Source organism: Eschrichtius robustus, chromosome 19, assembly GCF_028021215.1.
Source record: "Eschrichtius robustus isolate mEscRob2 chromosome 19, mEscRob2.pri, whole genome shotgun sequence".
Lineage (NCBI taxonomy): Eukaryota > Metazoa > Chordata > Mammalia > Artiodactyla > Eschrichtiidae > Eschrichtius > Eschrichtius robustus.
The window spans coordinates 18,923,253-18,943,086 of NC_090842.1; the positions used below are offsets into that span (position 1 = coordinate 18,923,253).

Genomic DNA, 19,834 nt, shown 5'->3' on the forward strand with positions numbered 1-19,834 from the left:
CAGCTGGTGGGGAGCCAAGGCACAGGGGGCCATGCTTCTCTCCCTACTCACAGGGCAGCCTTAGGCAAGTCATACCTCCCTGTGCCTCAGTCATTTCCTGTCCTAACAAGGTCACCTCTGCCCAGCCTGCCTAGTGTCCAGAGCAGAACTGGCCTGGCTCCCCGCTCCCCTCGCACCGCCCTCTGGCAGGGCCTCAGCGCTGAGGCCGCCATCGCCCAGCCACGAGTTTCATCAAGCCTGTGCACCCCCGGGGCTATGTACAAGCCAGACTTTTCCATTTCGATTTTTAAAAAAGAAAGAAAAGAAACATCTCAGATGTTTCTGTGGCATCTAGGCCTGGGAAGGACAGACCAGGGGTCACCCAAATCCCCAAGGCCCCGCACCTGCCCCGGGCCCAGCCTCCTCCAGAGGAGGCAGGAGGCAGGGGTCAACTTCGGAAGAAAACGGTCATTTCATTTGTCCAGACCACCTTGAGTTTTAAGTATGGATATTAATCTTGATGCTTTTTAACTATTGTATTAACTTGCTGAGATTTAGAAATACTGTTTTAAAAAAGAAAAAAAAGACTTTTTTAATTTCTGTATTTTTTTCTGTATTGTATCCTCATGGGACATTAGGGGTTTTATATGGTAAGCACACCTGAGGTTTTGGTAAGAACATTATCAAATATATATCCAGACGATTCTTCCCTAGAAGAAAAACAATCTTTACACCTGATAAAATATTTTGAAAAGAGAGGTGTTTTTTTTTTTTCCTTTACTGGTGCTGAAAGGATGGATAATGAGGAAAAAATAAAACTGTGAGGCTCAAGGCTGGTGTTCTCCACTCATTTAAGTGAAAAGCTGTGCTGGGCCCTGCTCTGACTCCAAGGGGCTAGGCGGCCAGGCGGGGCTGTGGCGAGACCACTGTGGGGGGCCTGCCTTTCCTGCCTCTCCCCACAGGATGGGCACAGCCTGAGTCTGCCCTGAACCACCAGGGAACCAGGCCCCTTGGGTTCTCTTACTCCCTCTGGAACTGGGAGTAAACAGCAGAAGGGCACCTCGAGTGTGGGAAGAAACAAGGCTGGGGCCTCCTTGGGACTCTCTGACCTTCCCTGGCAAGGCAATGTCGGGGTGACTGCACTCATACCCATCCGCCCCAGACTTCTAGGGAACGAGGTCCTTCTGCTAGAAGGGGGGCACACGGGAAAGGGCCATACCTCCTGGCTCCCTTCTGATGGCTGGTGTCCTGGGTCTGCCTCTGAGGAACTGCTTTGGGGCAGCCTCCTCCCTATCCTCTGAAAAGCAGCCTGGTGTCCAGGTGCTGGTCTTGGTCACCTGCTGGTGCTGCACATGGAGGCCAGACCCTTACAAATGCGGATTGGTGCCACTACTTAGCAAGTGAAAGGGTCTGAACTCGGTCCTCAGCCTGGCCCTGCCAGGGTCTTCAAGGCCTGCGGCCCAGCCATAAGTCAGCGACTCTGCCCCCAGAAGCCCCTCCTAGCTGAAGCAGGCAGGTGGGACTCAAAGGTTCCCAGTGCAGGCCAGGCTAGGCCAGCTCTCACGAGAGCAGCATGCCCGCCCCAGCACTGCATAGCCAAGAGCAGCCCAACCTGCCCAGCCCAGTCAACTCTGGCTCCACTCCCTGGTTGGGCAGGAGGGACGCTGTAGCCTTGGAGCTTTCTGAGCACTTCATAACCACTGCAGGGTGGGCTCCTTGGCCCCTCCTCAGCTCCAGAGCCATCCCCGCTTCCCACCACATTTGGAGCAAGGAGCCGCAGTGCAAAAACACAAAAAGGGAAGAGGTCTCCTCCAAGCCCAGAGGCCAAGCCAGGCCCTGAAAGGAGAGGCGTCTTCACCTTCCTTCACAGAAAGCCACACCATTCAGAGCCTGGCGCCCTCCGCCACTTTATTTCTCAACAAGTGAGGGTCAGCACCCACGGTCCAGGGCATCTGAGAGCGTGAAATCCACGGTGACATCTCCAGTGCGGGGGTGGAACTCCACGGTGTAGGTGACGGTCTGGGGGCCACCTGGTGGCACTCTGGGGTCTAGTGTGGTGTTGAAGAAGTACACGGCCTGCTTGCAGTGGGGGTTCCAGCAACAGTACCCCTGCAGGGGCAGCAGCAAGAAGGCGGTGAGGGCTTCTGACACCCCAACGCCCTCCTGGCCAGCCTCCAGCCCAGGCAGCTCATGGTGGGAAGCTGCTGTTCAGGGCCAGGTGACCTGGGGCCACTGAGGAGTTATCATCTGGCTGAACGTGCCAGGAACACCCGGAGCGCAGGCGGGTGGCACGGCAGCACCTGCTCTCAGGGCCGGCCCACTCTGGGACCCGCGCACACAGCACTACCTTGTCCTCCGCAGGCTTCAGGAGGCCGGTGCTGACCGTGCTGTCTGGGGTCAGGTGGTATTCCATCCACAGGACGGCCCCGTGGCTCCTCCCGGGCCTGGGGGTGAGGGGTGAGGGTGGGATGGGGGGTGGGAATGTTGGGCCAAAAACAAACAGCCGCATGAGAGACTGGCTACGCATGCTCATGGCTCCCCTCTGCTTTTCAGAAACCTCTCGTCTCTTCCACTTCCATCCTGCCCAGTTAGGAGGCTCCTAACACTCCACCTAACTAAAGGCAACTCAGTAAAATGCTGAGCAAGAAGAGCCACAACCCAAAGCTCCCACTCACTCCCCACAGTCTGGCCAAATACTTAGAGTAACCCTGGGGCAGGGCCAGCTTGCTGCTGTACCAGCCTCCTCGGCCTGAGGTCACAGAAAGGTTTGGCTCAGAAGGCTCAGAGAGGAGTCCAGGCATCAAAGTCTAGAAGATCTCTCCCAGATACTCTGGATGGCAGGCACAGATGGGCAACTGCCCTGCCTCCCCCTTGTCACAGGAGCCCAAAGGGGCTCTGGGCTCACGGCCTCCACCCAGTTAGAAGAAAGTTTTTCCTCCAGGAAGAAGCAGCCCCTCCTCATGAAGGGAGCTAGAGCTGGAGCTGGATGGGCCTGACCACGCATAACAATGACAGCCCCTGCCAATTCCTAACCTGCTTTAATTCCCAGGAGAGTTCAGGAATATGAGCCAATGGGTAACCATAGCAACCAAATTCACATTTCTCTGCAGCTGTGTGTAACATGCTGCTTAGCTCAAAGGGAGCCTCAGATGTGGGAGGATCTGAGAGAGCCCACTCTGGCTCGCTCTCCCCCCCAGAAGCTGTGGGGACCCACTATACACTCAGGGCCACTTCAGGAAGGGCAAGGCTGAGACAAGGACAGCCATCCCACCCACATGAAAGTGGCCAAAGTAAGTGCTCAGCCACTCGGGCAATAACTATGAGAAAGCAACCCTGCCACTTCCCCCACTCCCTCCACCTTGGAGCCCACACTCACCTCCTCAGCTCGATGGCACCCTCAGCACAGATGGGCTGCAGGGGGACTGGCTGCCGAAAATCAAATGTCAGGATCTGCTGGGGCACGGAGCGGCTGCAGCATGGGTACTCCCACAGCGGGTGGGGCTCGGCCTCCTTGCTCTCCCTGAAGTCGAGGGCGTGCTGAGAAAGGAAGAGGAGGCAGGGGTGTGCAGAGACAGAGCCGGGCGGCCAGGGAACAAGGGGCTCATGTCCTCATCTCCAGAGTTTATCTATGCCAGTGGCCCCTAACCTCCATGGCCCTGGTCCCTCAGGGTAATTGCCACGGTCACGTGGGGGCAGTGGGTCCTCACAAAAGACCACAGGTGCCTAGCTTGACCAGCTGGCTTCTGTTCCTGTCACCACTCACAAACCGTTTCCTCGGTAAGTCACTCTAAGCTTCATTATCTCCCTTTTAAACCTGGATGAGTGGGAATTCCCTGGTGGCGCAGTGGTTGAGAATCTGCCTGCCAATGCGGGGGACACGGGTTCGAGCCCTGGTCTGGGAAGATCCCACATGCCGCGGAGCAGCTGGGCCCGTGAGCCACAACTACTGAGCCTGCGCGTCTGGAGCCTGTGCTCCGCAACAAGAGAGGCCGCGATAGTGAGAGGCCCGCGCACCGCAATGAAGAGTGGCCCCCGCTTTCCGCAACTAGAGAAAGCCCTCGCACAGAAACGAAGACCCACCACAGCAATAAATAAGTAAGTAAATAAGTAAGTAAATAAATAAGTAAATAAGTAAGTAAGTAAATAAATAAGTAAGTAAATAAATAAATAAGTAAGTAAGTAAGTTCCTTTAAAAAAAAAAAGACGTATTAAAAAAAAAAAAAAAAAAAAAAGAATCTGCCTGCCAATGCAGGGTTCGATTCCTGGTCCGGGAAGATCCCACATGCCGCGGAGTAACTAAGGCCGTGCGCCACAACTACTGAGCCTGTGCTCCAGAGCCGCCAAGCCACGACTACTGAGACCGCGAGCCACAACTACTGAAGCCCGTGCACCGCAACGAAGAGTAGCCCTCCGCTCGCCGCAACTACAGAAAGCCCACGCGCAGCAACGAAGACCCAACCCAGCCAAAAATAAATAAAATAAAATAAAGTAAAATAAATTAAAACATAAAACTGGATGACACTGCCCATCTCACGAGCCACCTTGAAGACCAACTGTCTATACTGATGAAAACACCTGTCATTTGGACACTTGCCCATTCAGTGACCCTTTCTGAGCACTACAGCTGCCAGATCACCCCCATACAAGGCTCCCAGTCTAGAGGGAGACAACTGGAAGACAAGCGAACACAGTGCCTGGGGGACACTGACCGGCTGAGAACAGGGTAGGGCAGGAGAGCTGCCCGGAGGGGTGATCTCGAGGCTGTCTCTTGAAGGTTACACAGAAGTTGGCAGCAAAGAGGAGAGTGGACAAAGCCCAGCAGGGAAAGGGCGAAGAGCAGCGCAGAGCAGGCCGAGCAATGGTGGGGTGACTGCAGGGGTGGGAGTAGGGGCTCAGGGAGCCTTACAGGGTTTTCCCGCAGGGGACAGACAGGGCCGGACTTTGGATCTACAAATTCACCTGGGCTCCCTGCGGAGGAAGGCCGACTGGGAGAGGCAGGAGGGTGCATGGTCAGACAACGAGAGATCAAAGTGCCCCTGACCAGACCAGACCAGCAGCAGCAGGGGAAGAAAACTGGCTCACAAAGGACCTGATGGTTATGGAACCCAACAACCAACTGCAAGGGAAGGCGAAGACTTGTCTGGGAGGTTGCTGGGGCCCTGAGCCCAGCAGGCAGGTATGAAGTGGCAGCAGGTCTAGGACAGGAGCACTGGAAGGGGCCAGGCTCAGGGAGGGGAAAGAGAAGATGGATTCTGGAAGCATCAGGTCAGAGTGCCTGAAGTCATCTCGGTGGAGAATCCACAGCTCTTAGCTATTTGGTCTGAGCTCAGGAGAGATGCAGACACTGGCCAGCAAAGAGAGAAGATGGGGACAGCTATGTGGGTCTGGGCAGGGGCCTGGGGGAGACCTAGAACACAGGACACATTAGGGGATGAGAAGAGGGGAGGAATCCAGGAAGGAGCCTGAGAAGTGGCCAGGGGGAGCCCGGGTGTGCAGTGATTTCTAGAAGCATCGAACAGTCAGTGGTCTGCTGTGGAGAGGCAGGTAAGATGGAAACTGAAAATGTCCACTGGATTTATTTACTTAAAATATGTTTACACAAGTAATCCACAATCACTGTAGAAAATTGTAAACAGAAAGATAAGCAAAATGAGGAAAATATTAACCACTTCCTAATCACACAACTAACATTTCGGTGTCCACTGCTCCACCCCTTTTTCTCTGTATGTGTAAATTTTTTTCTAATTAAAAAAAAATTGGGGGGACTTCCCTGGTGGCACACTGGTTAAGAATCAGCCTGCCAACGCAGGGGACATGGGTTCGAGCCCTGGTCCGGGAAGATCCCACAGGCCGCGGAGCAACTAAGCCCGTGCACCACAACTACTGAGCCTGCACTCTAGAGCCCGCAAGCCACAACTACTGAGCCCACGTGCCACAACTACTGAAGCCCACGTGCCTAGAGCCTGTGCTCCGCAACGAAGAGTAGCCCCTGCTCACCGCAACTAGAGAAAGCCCGTGTGCAGCAACGAAGACCCAACACAGCCAAAAATAAATAAATAAGTTTATATTATTATTTTAAAAAAAATTAATATTGTACACAATTTTTAAAGGTTACTTTCCATTTACAGTTATTACATGTGTGAATTTTCTTAATACATAAAAATGGGATGGTGCTCCCTGCCCTGCCCTTCTAACGGGGCTCATGACTCTTCACATCCATCCTGGCCGAGCCAAATATCACTGGCACTTTCAAGACTGCTCTGGGTTCTGGGAGATGCAGACCCTGGCGGCTGACTCGATCCCCTACTGATGTACAAATAACCCTGCAGGACCCTCCTTCCACAACCCACCCCCCTCCATGCTCAAGCACCTTCCCCCGGAATGGAGTCCCCAAAATGAAAATGGCTGGCTCAGAAGGTTGCCAAAATTGCCTTCTAGAGAGACCGTCCGAAAAGAGAACAAGCTGCTGACATTGGCAGGAATGGTTCCAGTGGCCTGGTGGTGGACGGGCCCCAACCCAAAATTCTGATTCAGGGGTTACAGCCCAGGGCCTAGAATGGCCTAATACCAGCCAGACTTGGAGACCCAATGGCTTCTCATGCTCATGGTGAACCAAGTAGAACAGATACACCTGCCCTTGTTGCCCCCAACAGAGGAGCTCCCTGCACGCTGCCCGCACTGCCCAACCCAGGTCCCTCCATGGAAGCCAAACGTCCCCATCAGAAGCCTGTGGCCATGTGGAGTGGGTGGGTGGGACACTGCGGGTGGGAGCTGTAGCCCTGCCTACCTTAATCATATCATCCATGATGTGCACATCGAAGCCTTCACAGTCACCACAGGGGCTCCGGATCCTCCACAGGTCCTGTAAGGAAGGCACAGCCTTCACTGACACCCACCCGGCCAGGGCACACCAACATCTGCACTCACCCAATGGGGGCGGGTGGGCAGGCATGCCAAGGGTTCTGTGGGACAGCACAGAGATGTCCACGCCCACCCAGGCACACGGAAGTGTGGTGACAAGAGCAGGAAGGGTAAGTGAGGTCAGGCTGCGGGGCTGCCCCAGGTCCAAACCTGAGGCACATCTTGCTGCTCCTGCAGGCCTGGAAGAAATGCCCACAGTTGAAGGGACCCAGAGACACCAAAGACCCAGGATGGTTCCTCAAACCTGTAAAGCCTCCCATGATCCCAAGCCCTCTCCTATGAGGGACAATCGGCCAGAGCTACCAGGATAGTGTCTCTAACTCCCTCCCTGTCCATCCTGAACACCGGTTCATTGGGAAGAGCCTATCAACCAGTTCTCGAGGCTCTACACCTATAAAGAGAGCGTGAGGACAGGATCCCAGGAGGGGACCAGAGGTGCACTCAGGCCAGTCAACGTTGCATCCTCTGTCTCTTGGACATATGCCTAGGAACAGTGTCATTCTCCACATTCCCTCTTTGGCCATGAAAACCAGAATTTTCATGGAATCTGATCAAGTGAATAAATAACACAAAAGAAATGCCCAGAAAATTAAGTGATGGAACCACTAAGCTACCAACGGATAAAGCTGTTCTTATCAAAGAAATATCAAATGACGTTCACGCTACATTTCAGGTTAAAAGCATTTCAAAATCCTTTTAATAAAAGATGCCTTTCCCAAAATGACTTTGTGACTGTGGTTCTGCTTTGATGAGAAAATTAAAATGAAGCTTTTCAATTTTTCTCGCATAAAGAAGCTGACTCGCCCATCTCAAAATGCTTTTAACAACTGGAGCCTCAGCTCTCATTTTTTTTTTTTGCCAGAACAGTCACTTTACTAACAGGAAGGGGGGGCCAGGCCCCTCGGCCCAGCGTGGCGCAGGCTGCGTGTGAGGTATGGTAACAGAACTGGAGCCTCAGCTCTTAATGAGAGCAGAGCAAGCTGCACAGCTTATCTTCTGAAACTCTTAATTTATATCTTAAAATTATTCTGATAAGCCATAATTGTAAAATGACAACACACAGCCATTTCCATTTCATGTGCTTCATTTTTACAAAGGCAAGCCTCTTCTATTCAGCCCTGCAGTGTGATGACAAAGAAAAACAGAGGCCCAAACTATTAAGACCCTAGTTGCTCCATCTGCATCCAAAGTCTTTACAAGAAAACAAGGTCCCCCCCATCCCCCGCCCAAAAACTTCTGGGTGGCCTACCCTGAACTCCACGACCATCATGTGCAGCGAGGCAGCCTGGGGCATCACCACAGCGCCAGGCGCCAGGTGCCTGTCCACAGCAGTCCGTACATACCAGAAGTACAGGTTGTGCCACGGAAGCAGGCTGGTGGTGAAGAACGGCTCACCCAGGAGGAGAGAAACCTGGCGATCAGAGCAAGAAGCAGGACCAGGGCGTCAGAAGGATTCGGCTGAGGAGCAAAGGACAGGTTACAAGTTTCACAGGCACATTCATTCATTCATTCACTCACCCACGCGGTCAGTCAGTCAGTCAACAAGCATGTCAAGGTCTGCACCTGCCCTTGAGGATACAAAGATGAGAAACAGACATGAGCCCTGCCCTCAGGAGTGCAGAGTGGAAGGGGTAGCAGACAAGGCTGGGGGCCGGCCTCAGAGAGTGCAGTAAGCTCTGACAGAAGCAAGGAAGGGGCTCGTGGAGAGACTCTAGAGGTAAGAGCACAGGGAAGGGCTTCCAGGATGGCATCCTGTAAACCCTACTCAAAGCCTTATCATGACAATTTATTATCAGTGCTGGTCTGTCTCCTTCACCAGGCTCGGAGACCACAGAATTAGGGACAGAGAAGTGGCAGCACAGTATTCCCAGCACAGTACCTGGCCCAGAGCAGATGGTCAGTGAAGGTTTGCTGATTAGATGAATAAATGCATGAACAGGAGACAGAAAAGCAAAGGAGTAGGGATTACAGGCAGAGGGATGGGCAGAAGCAAAAGCAGGGGTGTGAAAGAGAGCAAGGCCCTTTTGCGAGCTTGTCAGACGAGCCGGTCGGGTAGGACGGTAAAGAGCGAGGCCACAGAGGTGGAGAGAAGCCAGGTCACCAAAGGCAGCTGATGACAGGTAAAGGGGACTGGACTCTGCCCTGGAGGCAAGAGGGGATCACGAAAAGCTTTAATCAGGGTTTAATATGAGAAGAAATGTGCTTTAGAAAGATCCCTCAGGAGTTCCCTGGTGGCCTAGTGGTTAGGATTCTGGGCTTTCACTGCTGTGGCCCGCATTCAATCCTTGACTGGGAACTGAGAAATCCCACAAGCCACGCAGTGTGGCGAAAAAAAGAAAAAAGAAATATCCCCGAAGTATGCAGGAAGTAGGGAGGCGACCTGCAGGTGGAGCTGGGGACAGGACATGACTTGCGCGAGCACTGCTACAGTCCAGGCAAGGAGGGGGGAGTCTGTGTCAAAGGCAGGAGAACCAGACAGCAGATGCTGAGGAGCCAGACCACCCAGGGCTGGGCCCAGGCAGACAGGCATCAAGGACAGGGCCAGTCCAAGATGACGCATGGGTTCCTGGATGAGATGACAGAGATGCAGAAGGAAACAACGAACACAGAAAGGGGTTGGCCCTGTGTATTCCCTGCTCCCCCAACATCGAGGCAAGAATGCCCACTCTCACCACTTCTACTCAACAGTGACCTGGAGTCTAGCCAGTGCACCATATCAATGGCTTTCAGAATTTAAATTTTCCTTCTTTCTCTTTTTTTTTTTCGGCCGTGCCGTGCGGCTTGTGGGATCTTAGTTCTCCAACCAGGGACTGAACTCATGCCCCCTGCAGTGGAAGCGTGGAGTCCTAACCATTGGACCGCCAGGGAATTCCCTAAATATCTTTTTAATCCTCATCTTTAAGGGAAAGAAAGAGCAACTTGTACACGAATGATCAGAGCAGCATCCTTCATGGTAGCCAAAAAGGAGAAAGCACCCAAATGTCCATCAACTGTCCATCAATATGGATAAATAAACGTCCATCAGTATGGACAAATAAAATGTGGTATAGCCATACAGTGGAGTATTATTCAGCAGCAAAAAGAAATGAAGTAGTGATTTATGCTGTAACATGAACGAACTTTGAAAGAAGCCACCTACGAAGGACTATACGTCACATGATTCCATTTATATGAAATGTCCAGAACTGGCACATCCATACAGAAGGAAAACAGGCTAGTGGCTGCCTAGGGCTGGGAGGCTGGGGATAAATAGGGAGTGACTGCTAATGGGCAAGGAGTTTCTTTCTGGGTGATGAAAATGTTCTAAAATTGACTGTGGTGATGGTTGCATAATCTTATGAATATACTAAATCACTGAACTGTACACTTTAAATTTCTTTGCCGTATGAACCATATCTCAGAAAGAAAGCTGTTCTTAAAAAAAAGGCGTGGGAAGAAAACAGGCAAAAGGCTTAAATAGATATTTCACTAAACAAGACATAGAATAGCTAATAAGCACATGAAAAGGTGTTCAACATTACTAGTCATTAGGCAAACACAAATCAAAACTACAAGACATCACCACACACCCACTAAAATGGCTATACTAAAAAAAAAAGAGAGACAATACGAAGTGTTGGTAAAGATATGGAGAAACTGGAACTCTCATACATTACTGGTTGGGATGTAAAATGGTATACCCGCTTTGGATAACAGTTTAGTAGTTTATTTAAAAGTTAAACAGTGAATTCCCTGGCGGTCCAATGGTTAGGACTCGGCACTTTCACTGCTGAGGGCCCAGGTTCAATCCCTGGTCAGGGAACTAATATCTCACAAGCCATATGGCGCAGCCAAAAAAAAAAAAAAAAAGTTAAACAAAAATATCACACAATCCAGCAATTCCAAGCCTAGGTATCTAAGGGAACCAAAAAACACAAACCCTCACAAAGACTTAACATACCCATGCTCACAGTAGCATTATTCATAATAGTCAAAAACTGGAAACAATTCAAATGTCCACCAACAAGTGAATGGGTAAACCAAATATCACACAGTCATACCCTGGAATACTACTCAGCATTGAAAAGGAACAAAATACTGACACATTCTACAACACAGATGAACCTTTCAGCCATGAACAGTGAAATAAGCCAGACACAAAAGACCACATATTATATTATTCCACTCCCATGAAATGCCAAGAAAAGGCAAATTTACAGAGACAGAAACCACATCAGTGGCTGCCTGGGGCTAGGGGCTGGGTGATGAAAGTTCTAGAACTAGACAGTGTGACAGTTATATAATTCTGTATATTTACTAAAAAATCTTCAAATTGTACACTTGAAATGGGTTAATTTTATGGTATGTCAATTATATCTCAATAAAGGGGTTAAAAAAAAAGTTGGCAAGAAAGATGACAGGTTCCAGCTTGAAGGGCCTGTGGGATATGTGAGATTTGAAGACCCAGCTTGGACATCCACGATTCCCACATGGGAAGGGATGTGATGGTCCTGAGAGGAGATGCAACGGAAGAGGAGAGGACAGACAAGGAGAGAGCACCAAGGACGCCTGCAGGGAAGGATCAAGTGAAGGAAGAGAGACCGATGAAGGACTGAGAAGGAGCAGCCAGAAAGAGAAGAGGAAACCCTGGAAAGGCAGCCTCTTAAGGGCCTAAAGAGAAGTATGTTGAGGAGGGAGAGGCCCCTGTTGTGAGGGTGCAGGAGGCCAGGGAGATGAAGCGGCAGGGAGACCGTGTCTAGTAGCTAAGGTTACTGAGGGCCGGGAGCAGTTTCGGAGGCACACGGGGGACTGAGGAACAGATGGGAGGCGGAAGCGTGCACAGCAGTGCTGTGAAGGGAAAAGGGAGGGGACACGATGTGCCGAAGTCGCTCCCAGCAGAGCCCGTCTGCCGTTGCTGAAGGAGCAGCCATTAGCCACTTGAGAGCTGTGCAAGTATTTGCTCAGCAGGCATCTCTGCAAACCTCACCACACCCTCAACAGCGGCAAGTTCTTAGCTGGTGAGTGACTGGGGGACACAAAGTGAGGTCCGGAGAAGGGGGCAGTCGGGCTGTCTCAGAGCCGTGCTGCCCAGAGCAAATGTAGAGCACTCACTACTTACCTTTTTACCCTCCAAGTCTGCAGGTGTTAATAATTCAGGCCGTTTCTCTATTATATTAATTTTATCTTCCAAGTGGTTAGCCTTAAAGATCTTAGAGAGAAAACAAAACTATTGTTTTTGTCCAGAAAAAGAACATCTCAGTTGCTTTATCTGTGTGCAGTTCTCTGGCCAAATAGTTCTGGAGCACCACTTTCAGCTGCTTTGCAGAACTTCTCCCATCCAAAGGCCTCCTACAGACCTCAGATGAGATCAGGAGCAAAATGTCATAAGAGCAAAAGAAATTTCTCTTGCAGGCACACTGGCAAGACTTAGCTGTAGGCTTGGAGTTCTGGTGGAGGTAGGTTGTCCTTCAGAGAGGGAATCACTGGCCAGGAGGAGAAACACTGTCACAGAACCAACCAGTCAGGTCAGTTTGTGAGCAGTGACTCCGTGGGCGCTGGTGCCCCAGGAACAAATCGCAAATTCAGTTCTATCACCACAAAGATTTTAGTTTTTTTAGTTTTATGTGAAGTGAGGAGAGAAGCCTACACTTCGTCAGCCACAAAAAACAAAGTAGAGTTTAAACGCTCACTGCTATTCAATGACAGCCCTAGAAGACTTCCAGGCCAGCTCTCGACTCAGGAGTCACAAGAACTTCACCGGCAGCTGCTACTTCTCCCAGTTCCCTTGGTACCAGCATTGCTTCAAAGCGATCAATCCCAGACTCAGGAAGGCAGGCCCCACAGGTCCCCTCATTATTTCAGTAACAACAATTATCACTTACTTTTTTCATCAGTCTATGAGAAGCTGCTGAATTCTCTATCGTAAATACCTGAAGAGGATACCATGCTATTAGTTGTAGGAGATGCACTTAACAGAGAAAGAAAACAAAGATTAAAATGCAACTGCAAGGCAGAGGACAACATCTAACTAACTCTACCTGTGCTCATTATCCCCCTGGGACAGTACAACATTCTGCGCTGAGCCTAGCGAGGTGGCAGACTCAGACTCGGGAGCTGTGGCGATGGGGCAACAGCTATAGCCTGACTCCTGCCCGCACACGAGGCAACAACCCCTCAGCCACCAATGCAAGCACGCCCGCCACATATGTGGCAGCTGCACTTGAAAGAGCTTTAGTCACAAAACCGTGTACCCAGACCACATGACACCCGAACTCAAGAGCGGCCGTCAGGAACCTGGTAGAAGGCACATGTCCAGTACCTGCTCTGCCCCAAGGTGATGGGCCAGCATGGAGAGCAGACTGCCATCACTGACGCACAGGCAGACACCGTCCAGCTTAAGCACCTGCAGAAAAGAACAACCTCAGCACAGATTTTCTTACAATGTCAAGAAATTCCTGTTGACAAACTGACAGGAACATTTCCCATCTGACCCCCTAACTCACTCTGTGATTATTCAATCTTGATCTCCTCCTCACTCCATCCCCTACACGGCCCGGCTGGATCTTCCTATGCCCTAACACCAGTCATACCTGCCTCCCAGGCCCAGGTGGTAACCAGCCCCCCACCCCCAACACACCCACCTCCCTCCCCTCTCCCCACCATCAGGAAAGACTGTCCTCAAGCCGTCCTAGAAGGCCCAGCTGAAGGGCTGCCCTGTTTATCAGAGGCAACCTCCCAATCCATGACCACAGGCCTCTTCCCTACCTGGTCACAGCACAGAAAGCCGTGGGCATGTCAAATGACTCCCCAAAGCAGGAATGCCTTTATGGGTCAACAGACCCCTCTGAGAGAAACTTAGGATGGTTGGGACCCTCCCTCCCCCAAAAAATGCATGCATGTGCACACATGCACACATATTTTTCTGCATATGACTCCAAGGGGTCCAGAGACTGCCGTCCAAACCTTGTGTGTGGTCCCCAGGCTGAGAGGCACCTTCCACAGGCAGCAGGGAGCAAAGTCTTTCAGGAGAGTTACATGACAATATTTACATTCTAGAAAATTTTAGAAAGGAAGCAGCAGATGAGAGGAATAATGGGATGGCTGAATCCACAAGGATCACCCAAAGGAACTGCTGGCGACCATAAAGGCAAAGTGTCCAGAGGGACAAAGGCAGGGGCCAGGGAGAGGCTCCCATAGAAGAGCAGAGAACAAGCCCTCAGGTAGTCCAGAAACAAGCTCCCAGGCCTCTGACCGAATGCCCGCCCAGAAGGAGCCGGCTGAAGCCACTCATGGACAGAGAAGGGAGCACAGAAAACAAAACCAGCTAATCATAAGTGAGCAATGAGCTCGGTCGGGTCCATGGGACAAACCCCTCCTGGCCTACAACCACCTAAGGGGCTGGACACTTACCGTCTTCAGGGCCTGGACGTATTGATCAGTTCTGTTCTGATCATTGATCTCTCCAAACCGAGGCCGGTTCCAGAGCAGGTGAGCCTGGCAGTCACACACAGGGCGTGCTGGGTGGGCTCTCCCATCCTTTTCGGGGCTGGGCCAGGAAATGAACAGACACAGGGTGATGACCTGCTAGGCACCAGCGAGCATGAAGGCACAGCACAGGGACCTGCCCCAGGGAAATCGAGATGGAGAGGGGACACACCCATGGTCCTCTAGGGGGCATGAGTCTAGGCACTGGCTGTGGAGTGGGCGTCAGAGGTCGGAGGGCCCTCCAATTCAAGGCTTTTCATATATATCTACTCCAAATGGGGGTCCTGCCACTAGGGGAGCCTCTTCTGAGTACACACAAACAGGCACTGAAATACCCAGTCACAAACTTCCGCTCTTATTCTGTTCAGATACGAATGTGCCCACTCAAACCTCTACAGGGTCCGTACAGGGAATTTATATAAAGGCACAGTGTCACAAGCCCAGTGCCCCACCCAGTGAGGCTCGGGGCACACCTGGTCCTCTGGAGGCTGTACCACACACAGTAGTCGTCGTGGTGGGCTACCAGGCAGAGGGCTGAGCCCTGGACAACTGGCTCCTCTTCTGGCAGGAAGTACACACACTGCATCCAGTGGTCGCGCCACTGAAACAGGAAGAGAATCAGCTATCACCAAGCTGCAACAAGAGCAATGCATCTAATCCGGGGGCCAAAACCCAAGTCAAAAATCAATTTGCAGGGAAACCACTGTGTGGACTATAGGTAGCTACTATGGCCAAAGAGATAAAGAAGAAAATCCTCAAGTCAGAGAGGCTAAAGGTTCAAAATCTTGCTGGAACACTGCTGGCTTCAGAAAGATAGAATGTGGCCTAGGGCAGTGGTCTTCAAGGTGGGCTCAGGGGAGGGGACTCCAGCCTCTGCCGTGTGCCGTGTGTCGTGTGTGTGTGTGTGTGTGTGTGTGTCTTCTCATATCTAGAAAAACACTAAATTCATTAACAGAGACGTTCGTGACTAGCAGTAACCTTCTCGTGACTAGCAGGAACCTTCTGCCAAAATGTATACTTGATTGCAAGTATCTCCCCTCCACTAAAATCATACCTATACTGACCTTCTGCCCCCACCCACACCTCTTCAGAGTAGCTCCTCAGAGCTGAGAGGCTGTCTCCCAGGCTACAGTCCTCATCTGGCTTCAAATAAAGTTAAGTCACAACTCTCACACTGTGGTTTTTTTTTTTTTCAGTCAACACATTCTATCCTAACTGATCTTGAACTTAACTTAAAGACAGGTGAATGACATTCCCATCTATCTAAGATGTCTATTTGAATGTAAAAGCTAGAAAATTAAAATCTAACCAGATACATTCTGGAAAAACTAAACATTAACAAGGAGGAAAAAAAAGATTCTCTAAAACCTGTTATTCATTCTTTACTATGCCTCCCTGACCCCTCCTGGGCTCCCACAGTGCCTCCCTGTCACCATGTCCCTCCCACACACCAGCCTCCCAGGTCTTAATGCTAAAGAGCTATGATAGCCAGAATCCACTGTCTGAGGCTGATCAAAAGCAGTTTAGTGAAGTCATGAGGGAGATTCATTAGCAGCTCTTCAAATTCGAAACAGTCCAAAAGTCACCACTGGTAGAGGAAGGACACAAGCCCCACAGTCAGGACACCTGGGGACAAGCACCCACCAAGGCTGCCTACACCTGAGGCCCTGCTCCCCTCATTGGGCCCGGCTTTGTGTGGTTACCCAGCATGTCTTATATGAGGATTCAAGGAGAAAATACACATAGAAGCACTTTGAAGATATACAAATGAGAAGTATTAACATTTTAATGAAATTCTTATGCTAATTTTGCAATCACCACACTCCTAGAGTGGAGCCGGGGCAGCTCAAGGGCCCAGGAGGACTGACCGAAATCCCACAGCAGTCATGACCCTTTGGCCTAAGCAGTAATTCAGGGAGCAGGATGAGATGCTAAGGCCTTCCCTGAAGTCACCATGTATACACCCAGAACCAGCAGCTGAGCAGTCAAAACAAAGCCAGTGCCCAGCAAGTGGTAACAGGAAGTCAGAACACACAGAGGACAGTGCCCAAGGCCTCCCAGGTGGAGGCAACGTTTGATTCCTTGGTCCTGAAGCTCCTTTCCCACTTTTCTTGTGTTTGTGTACAGAGGGGTAGATAATACATGCACATGAGAGAAAACTCAAAAGATATAAAAGGGTCATGGAGTGAAAAATAAGTTTCCTTTCCACCCCTAACCTCCAGCTCCCCTCCCAGAAGCAACCATTTTCACCAATTTCTGTGAATTCTTCCCATGATACCCTTACATACATGCACCACACATAAAAGCTCATAAACACATATATTCTTATTTTTAATAACACCAACGTTGGCATAGCACACACTGTTCTGCGCCTCTTGTTGTTTCACTTGATCTATCCTTGAGATTGTTCCACATCAGTGCAGAGAGAGCCACCTCACCCTCTGAGTGGATGCAGGAAAATGGACTTAGCCAGTCCCTGCTGGTGGCCTCTAGGTTGTTCCAGTCTTTTCTATTTAATCAGGGCTGCAGTGAGTATCCTGGCACACACGTCATTCTACACGTATGCAGCGCCATCCAGAGCCTAAATGCCTAGAAGGGGCATCACTTCCCATCCTGACAGACTGTGGGCCTTGCTGCACTCCACAACGCTCTGGTGAGCACCCTCCTGAGCTGCCCCACGGCTCCACCAACAGTGTGCAAACTCTGAGCTTTATTCACTAATACGTGAGAAACAGTATTTCACTGCAGTTTAAATCTGCATGGTTCTTGGACTTCCCTGGTGGCGCAGTGGTTAAGAATCCACCTGCCAATGCAGGGGACACGGGTTCGAGCCCTGGTCTGGGAAGATCCCACGTGCCATGGAGCAACTAAGCCCATGTGCCACAGGTACTGAGCCCGCGCTCGAGAGCCTGCGAGCCACAACTACTGAAGCCCGCGCGCCTAGAGCCTGTGCTCTGCAACAAGAGAAGCCACTGCAGTGAGAAGCCAGCGCACTGCAATAAAGAGTAGCCCCTGCTCGCCTCAACTAGAGAAAGCCCGTGCGCAGCAACGAAGACCCAACACAGCCGAAAAATAAATAAATAAATAAAATTAATTTAAAAAAATATTTTTGAAGAAAAGGAATATAATATGTATTTCCTTTTCTGTAGTTCACATCCTCCCCACTTTCCATGGAGCTGAAGAAGGTAGATTTTTTTTTTTTTTTTTTTTAAGAAGGTAGATTTTGAGGCCACAGAAAATGCGGCTGTAGACAGGCTGTAGCTCTCTATCACAAGCTAATCTGAGGACCCCTGGATTACTCGGTGGGCAGGTCTAAGAGTGGCTGTACCAGGACGAGGGGAGAGCCAGCACACCAAAGCTGCCCTATGGCTCACTGTGACCGCTGGTGCTGACCATGAACTTGGCCTGAGAAGTCTATCTTATATCTTACTACAGCTAGCCTTGCTTTTTTTTCTTTTAAACTCTTCTTTGACATTGATTCTGACATAGTCCCTTTTAACTCTAAATTCTATTTTTTTTTTTTAAATAAATGTATTTATTTTATTTTATTTATTTTTGGCTGCGTTGGGTCTTCGTTGCTGCGTGCAGGTTTTTCTCTAGTTGAGGAAAGCTGGGGCTACTCTTCATTGTGGTGCGCAGGCTTCTCATTGTGGTGGCTTCTCTTGTTGCAGAGCACAGGCTCTAGGCGCTTGGGCTTCAGTAGTTGTGGCTCGCGGGCTCTGGAGCGCAGGCTCAGTAGTTGTGGTGCACGGGCTTAGTTGCCTCATGGCATGTGGGATCTTCCCGGACCAGGTCTCGAACCCATGTCCCCTGAATTGGCAGGCGGACTCCCAACCACTGCGCCACCAGGGAAGCCCTAAATTCTTAGGAATCTAAGATTCAACATGCTCCTTTCCCAGGACCAAAAGTGGACAAGTTTCCTGATTTCCACGAAAACGTGCTCAGCTCCTGCCTCTTACCTGGAGCTCCTCTGGATCCGAGTGTGCCCAGAAGGGGGCCATGGTGCACTTGATCTTCCCCTCAGGGTCCATTTCAATATCCCACCAGGAGAGAACCACCTGAGCTTGGCCAGATGCCAGAGGTTCAAACTGCCTGCTATGGGAGGCTGCTGAGCTACTGACTTGCTTGCTGAAGTCCACACTGTGGAAGAATATTCAGGAACTGAAGCATATTTTAAGCTCACACACTCCATCTTTAAGCATTTATGGTGACCTCACCAGCAATGAGACTTGTTTGCAATGGACTCCTGATGTCAAAATGAACTCAAAAAGAACTGCCAAAGACCGCAATTCACCAAGTGTCTCCAAACACCATGACCCTGGGTGGCTCCTTGGTACCTGAACATAGGCAGCACGTCGCTGAGGACAGTGAAGTCAGTGAGAGACACCTGGTTCAGCTGAATGTCATAGACAGAGGGCGCGCCAGGACACCTCTCCAGTTCCAAGGGGGGGACGATGACTTGCTCTCCAAGGCTGGTCTGAACACGGATGGGAAACAGCTTGTTCCACGACCACATCCTCCTGGACTCCACCAGCTGTGCGTAGACGGTTGCTCTGTGAGGCACTGCCTCACAATTTTCCTAAGTTTATATTAAAAAAGTAAAACAAAAGAACAAAAAAATAACCAGTTACGTTGACCCACAGTAATTCCCATTGAGCAAAAGAGATTTATTCCCTAATATTAGGTAGGTTTAGTAACATCTAATGCCTTATCACTATTAGGACAGTGAACTGTTTTCAGCCAATGCCCTTGGTAACAGAAGAAACCAGATTTCAGAAAGAATACACATTATGCCTAGGACGACTTATGTCAGGTAAGTTCCTAGCTACCTGACACTCCTGAATATTTCAAAAATAAACCTTAACTGTCATCATGCTGATTAACTCCCACACCAACTGTGAAGAAAGAGTCTAAGTCTTCCTGCTAAGCAGTAATCCTGGCACTGAGCTCCAAGCTTCCCTTCAGTGTAGCTCTCACCCAGACACCAGAACCTTCTTACTGCACAGCCCAATGGACAAGTGTCCATCCTCAACCGACCTGACCTCCTGGCCTCACCTGGCACTGCCGACCACTCTCCTCACTTGGCTTTGGCTGCAGTCCCTCATCCAATTTCCCTTCTGCCTCATTCATCCAACACGCTCTACACGCCAGGCACTAGGGGCCCAGCCATGAAGAGGACACTCACAGCTGCTACCACACAGAAAGCACAAGCACAGGGTTTCTCTACCTCAGCACTAGTGACCTTTTGGATCAGGTGATCCTTTACTGTGGGGGCTGCTCTGTGCATTGTGGGATGTTTGGTAACATCCCTGGCCTCTACCCACGAGATGACAGTAGCACCACCTCTCAGTTGTGACATCAAAACTGTCTCCAGACACAGCTCTGGATGAGAAGCACTGCTCTCCCACTCTGTCTCCTTCACAAAGCTGTGCTTCCCCTGCCCATCCCTCACAGAGAGGATTCCCCAGAG

The 19,834-nt window shown here is 50.6% G+C and overlaps 1 protein-coding gene across 2 annotated transcripts in view; it reads right to left on the minus strand.

Annotated features, from left to right (window-relative positions):
* Positions 1-1,784: 1,784 nt before the first annotated feature.
* Positions 1,785-19,834, minus strand: part of PRMT7 (protein arginine methyltransferase 7) — a 50,923-nt gene continuing 32,873 nt past the window's right edge. The window contains exons 7-18 of one of the 2 annotated variants that reach the window (XM_068528219.1): positions 18,702-18,943; positions 18,324-18,504; positions 14,838-14,965; positions 14,290-14,425; positions 13,199-13,282; positions 12,762-12,809; positions 11,999-12,088; positions 8,150-8,311; positions 6,767-6,841; positions 3,356-3,516; positions 2,327-2,423; positions 1,785-2,088 (exon numbers count right to left, since the gene is read on the minus strand). In XM_068528219.1, coding sequence (XP_068384320.1) covers positions 1,909-2,088; positions 2,327-2,423; positions 3,356-3,516; positions 6,767-6,841; positions 8,150-8,311; positions 11,999-12,088; positions 12,762-12,809; positions 13,199-13,282; positions 14,290-14,425; positions 14,838-14,965; positions 18,324-18,504; positions 18,702-18,943 — 1,584 coding nt within the window. In that variant the 3' untranslated portion in view covers positions 1,785-1,908. The remainder of the gene's footprint in view (positions 2,089-2,326; positions 2,424-3,355; positions 3,517-6,766; positions 6,842-8,149; positions 8,312-11,998; positions 12,089-12,761; positions 12,810-13,198; positions 13,283-14,289; positions 14,426-14,837; positions 14,966-18,323; positions 18,505-18,701; positions 18,944-19,834) is intronic. The other variant, XM_068528220.1, reaches the window with a different exon arrangement.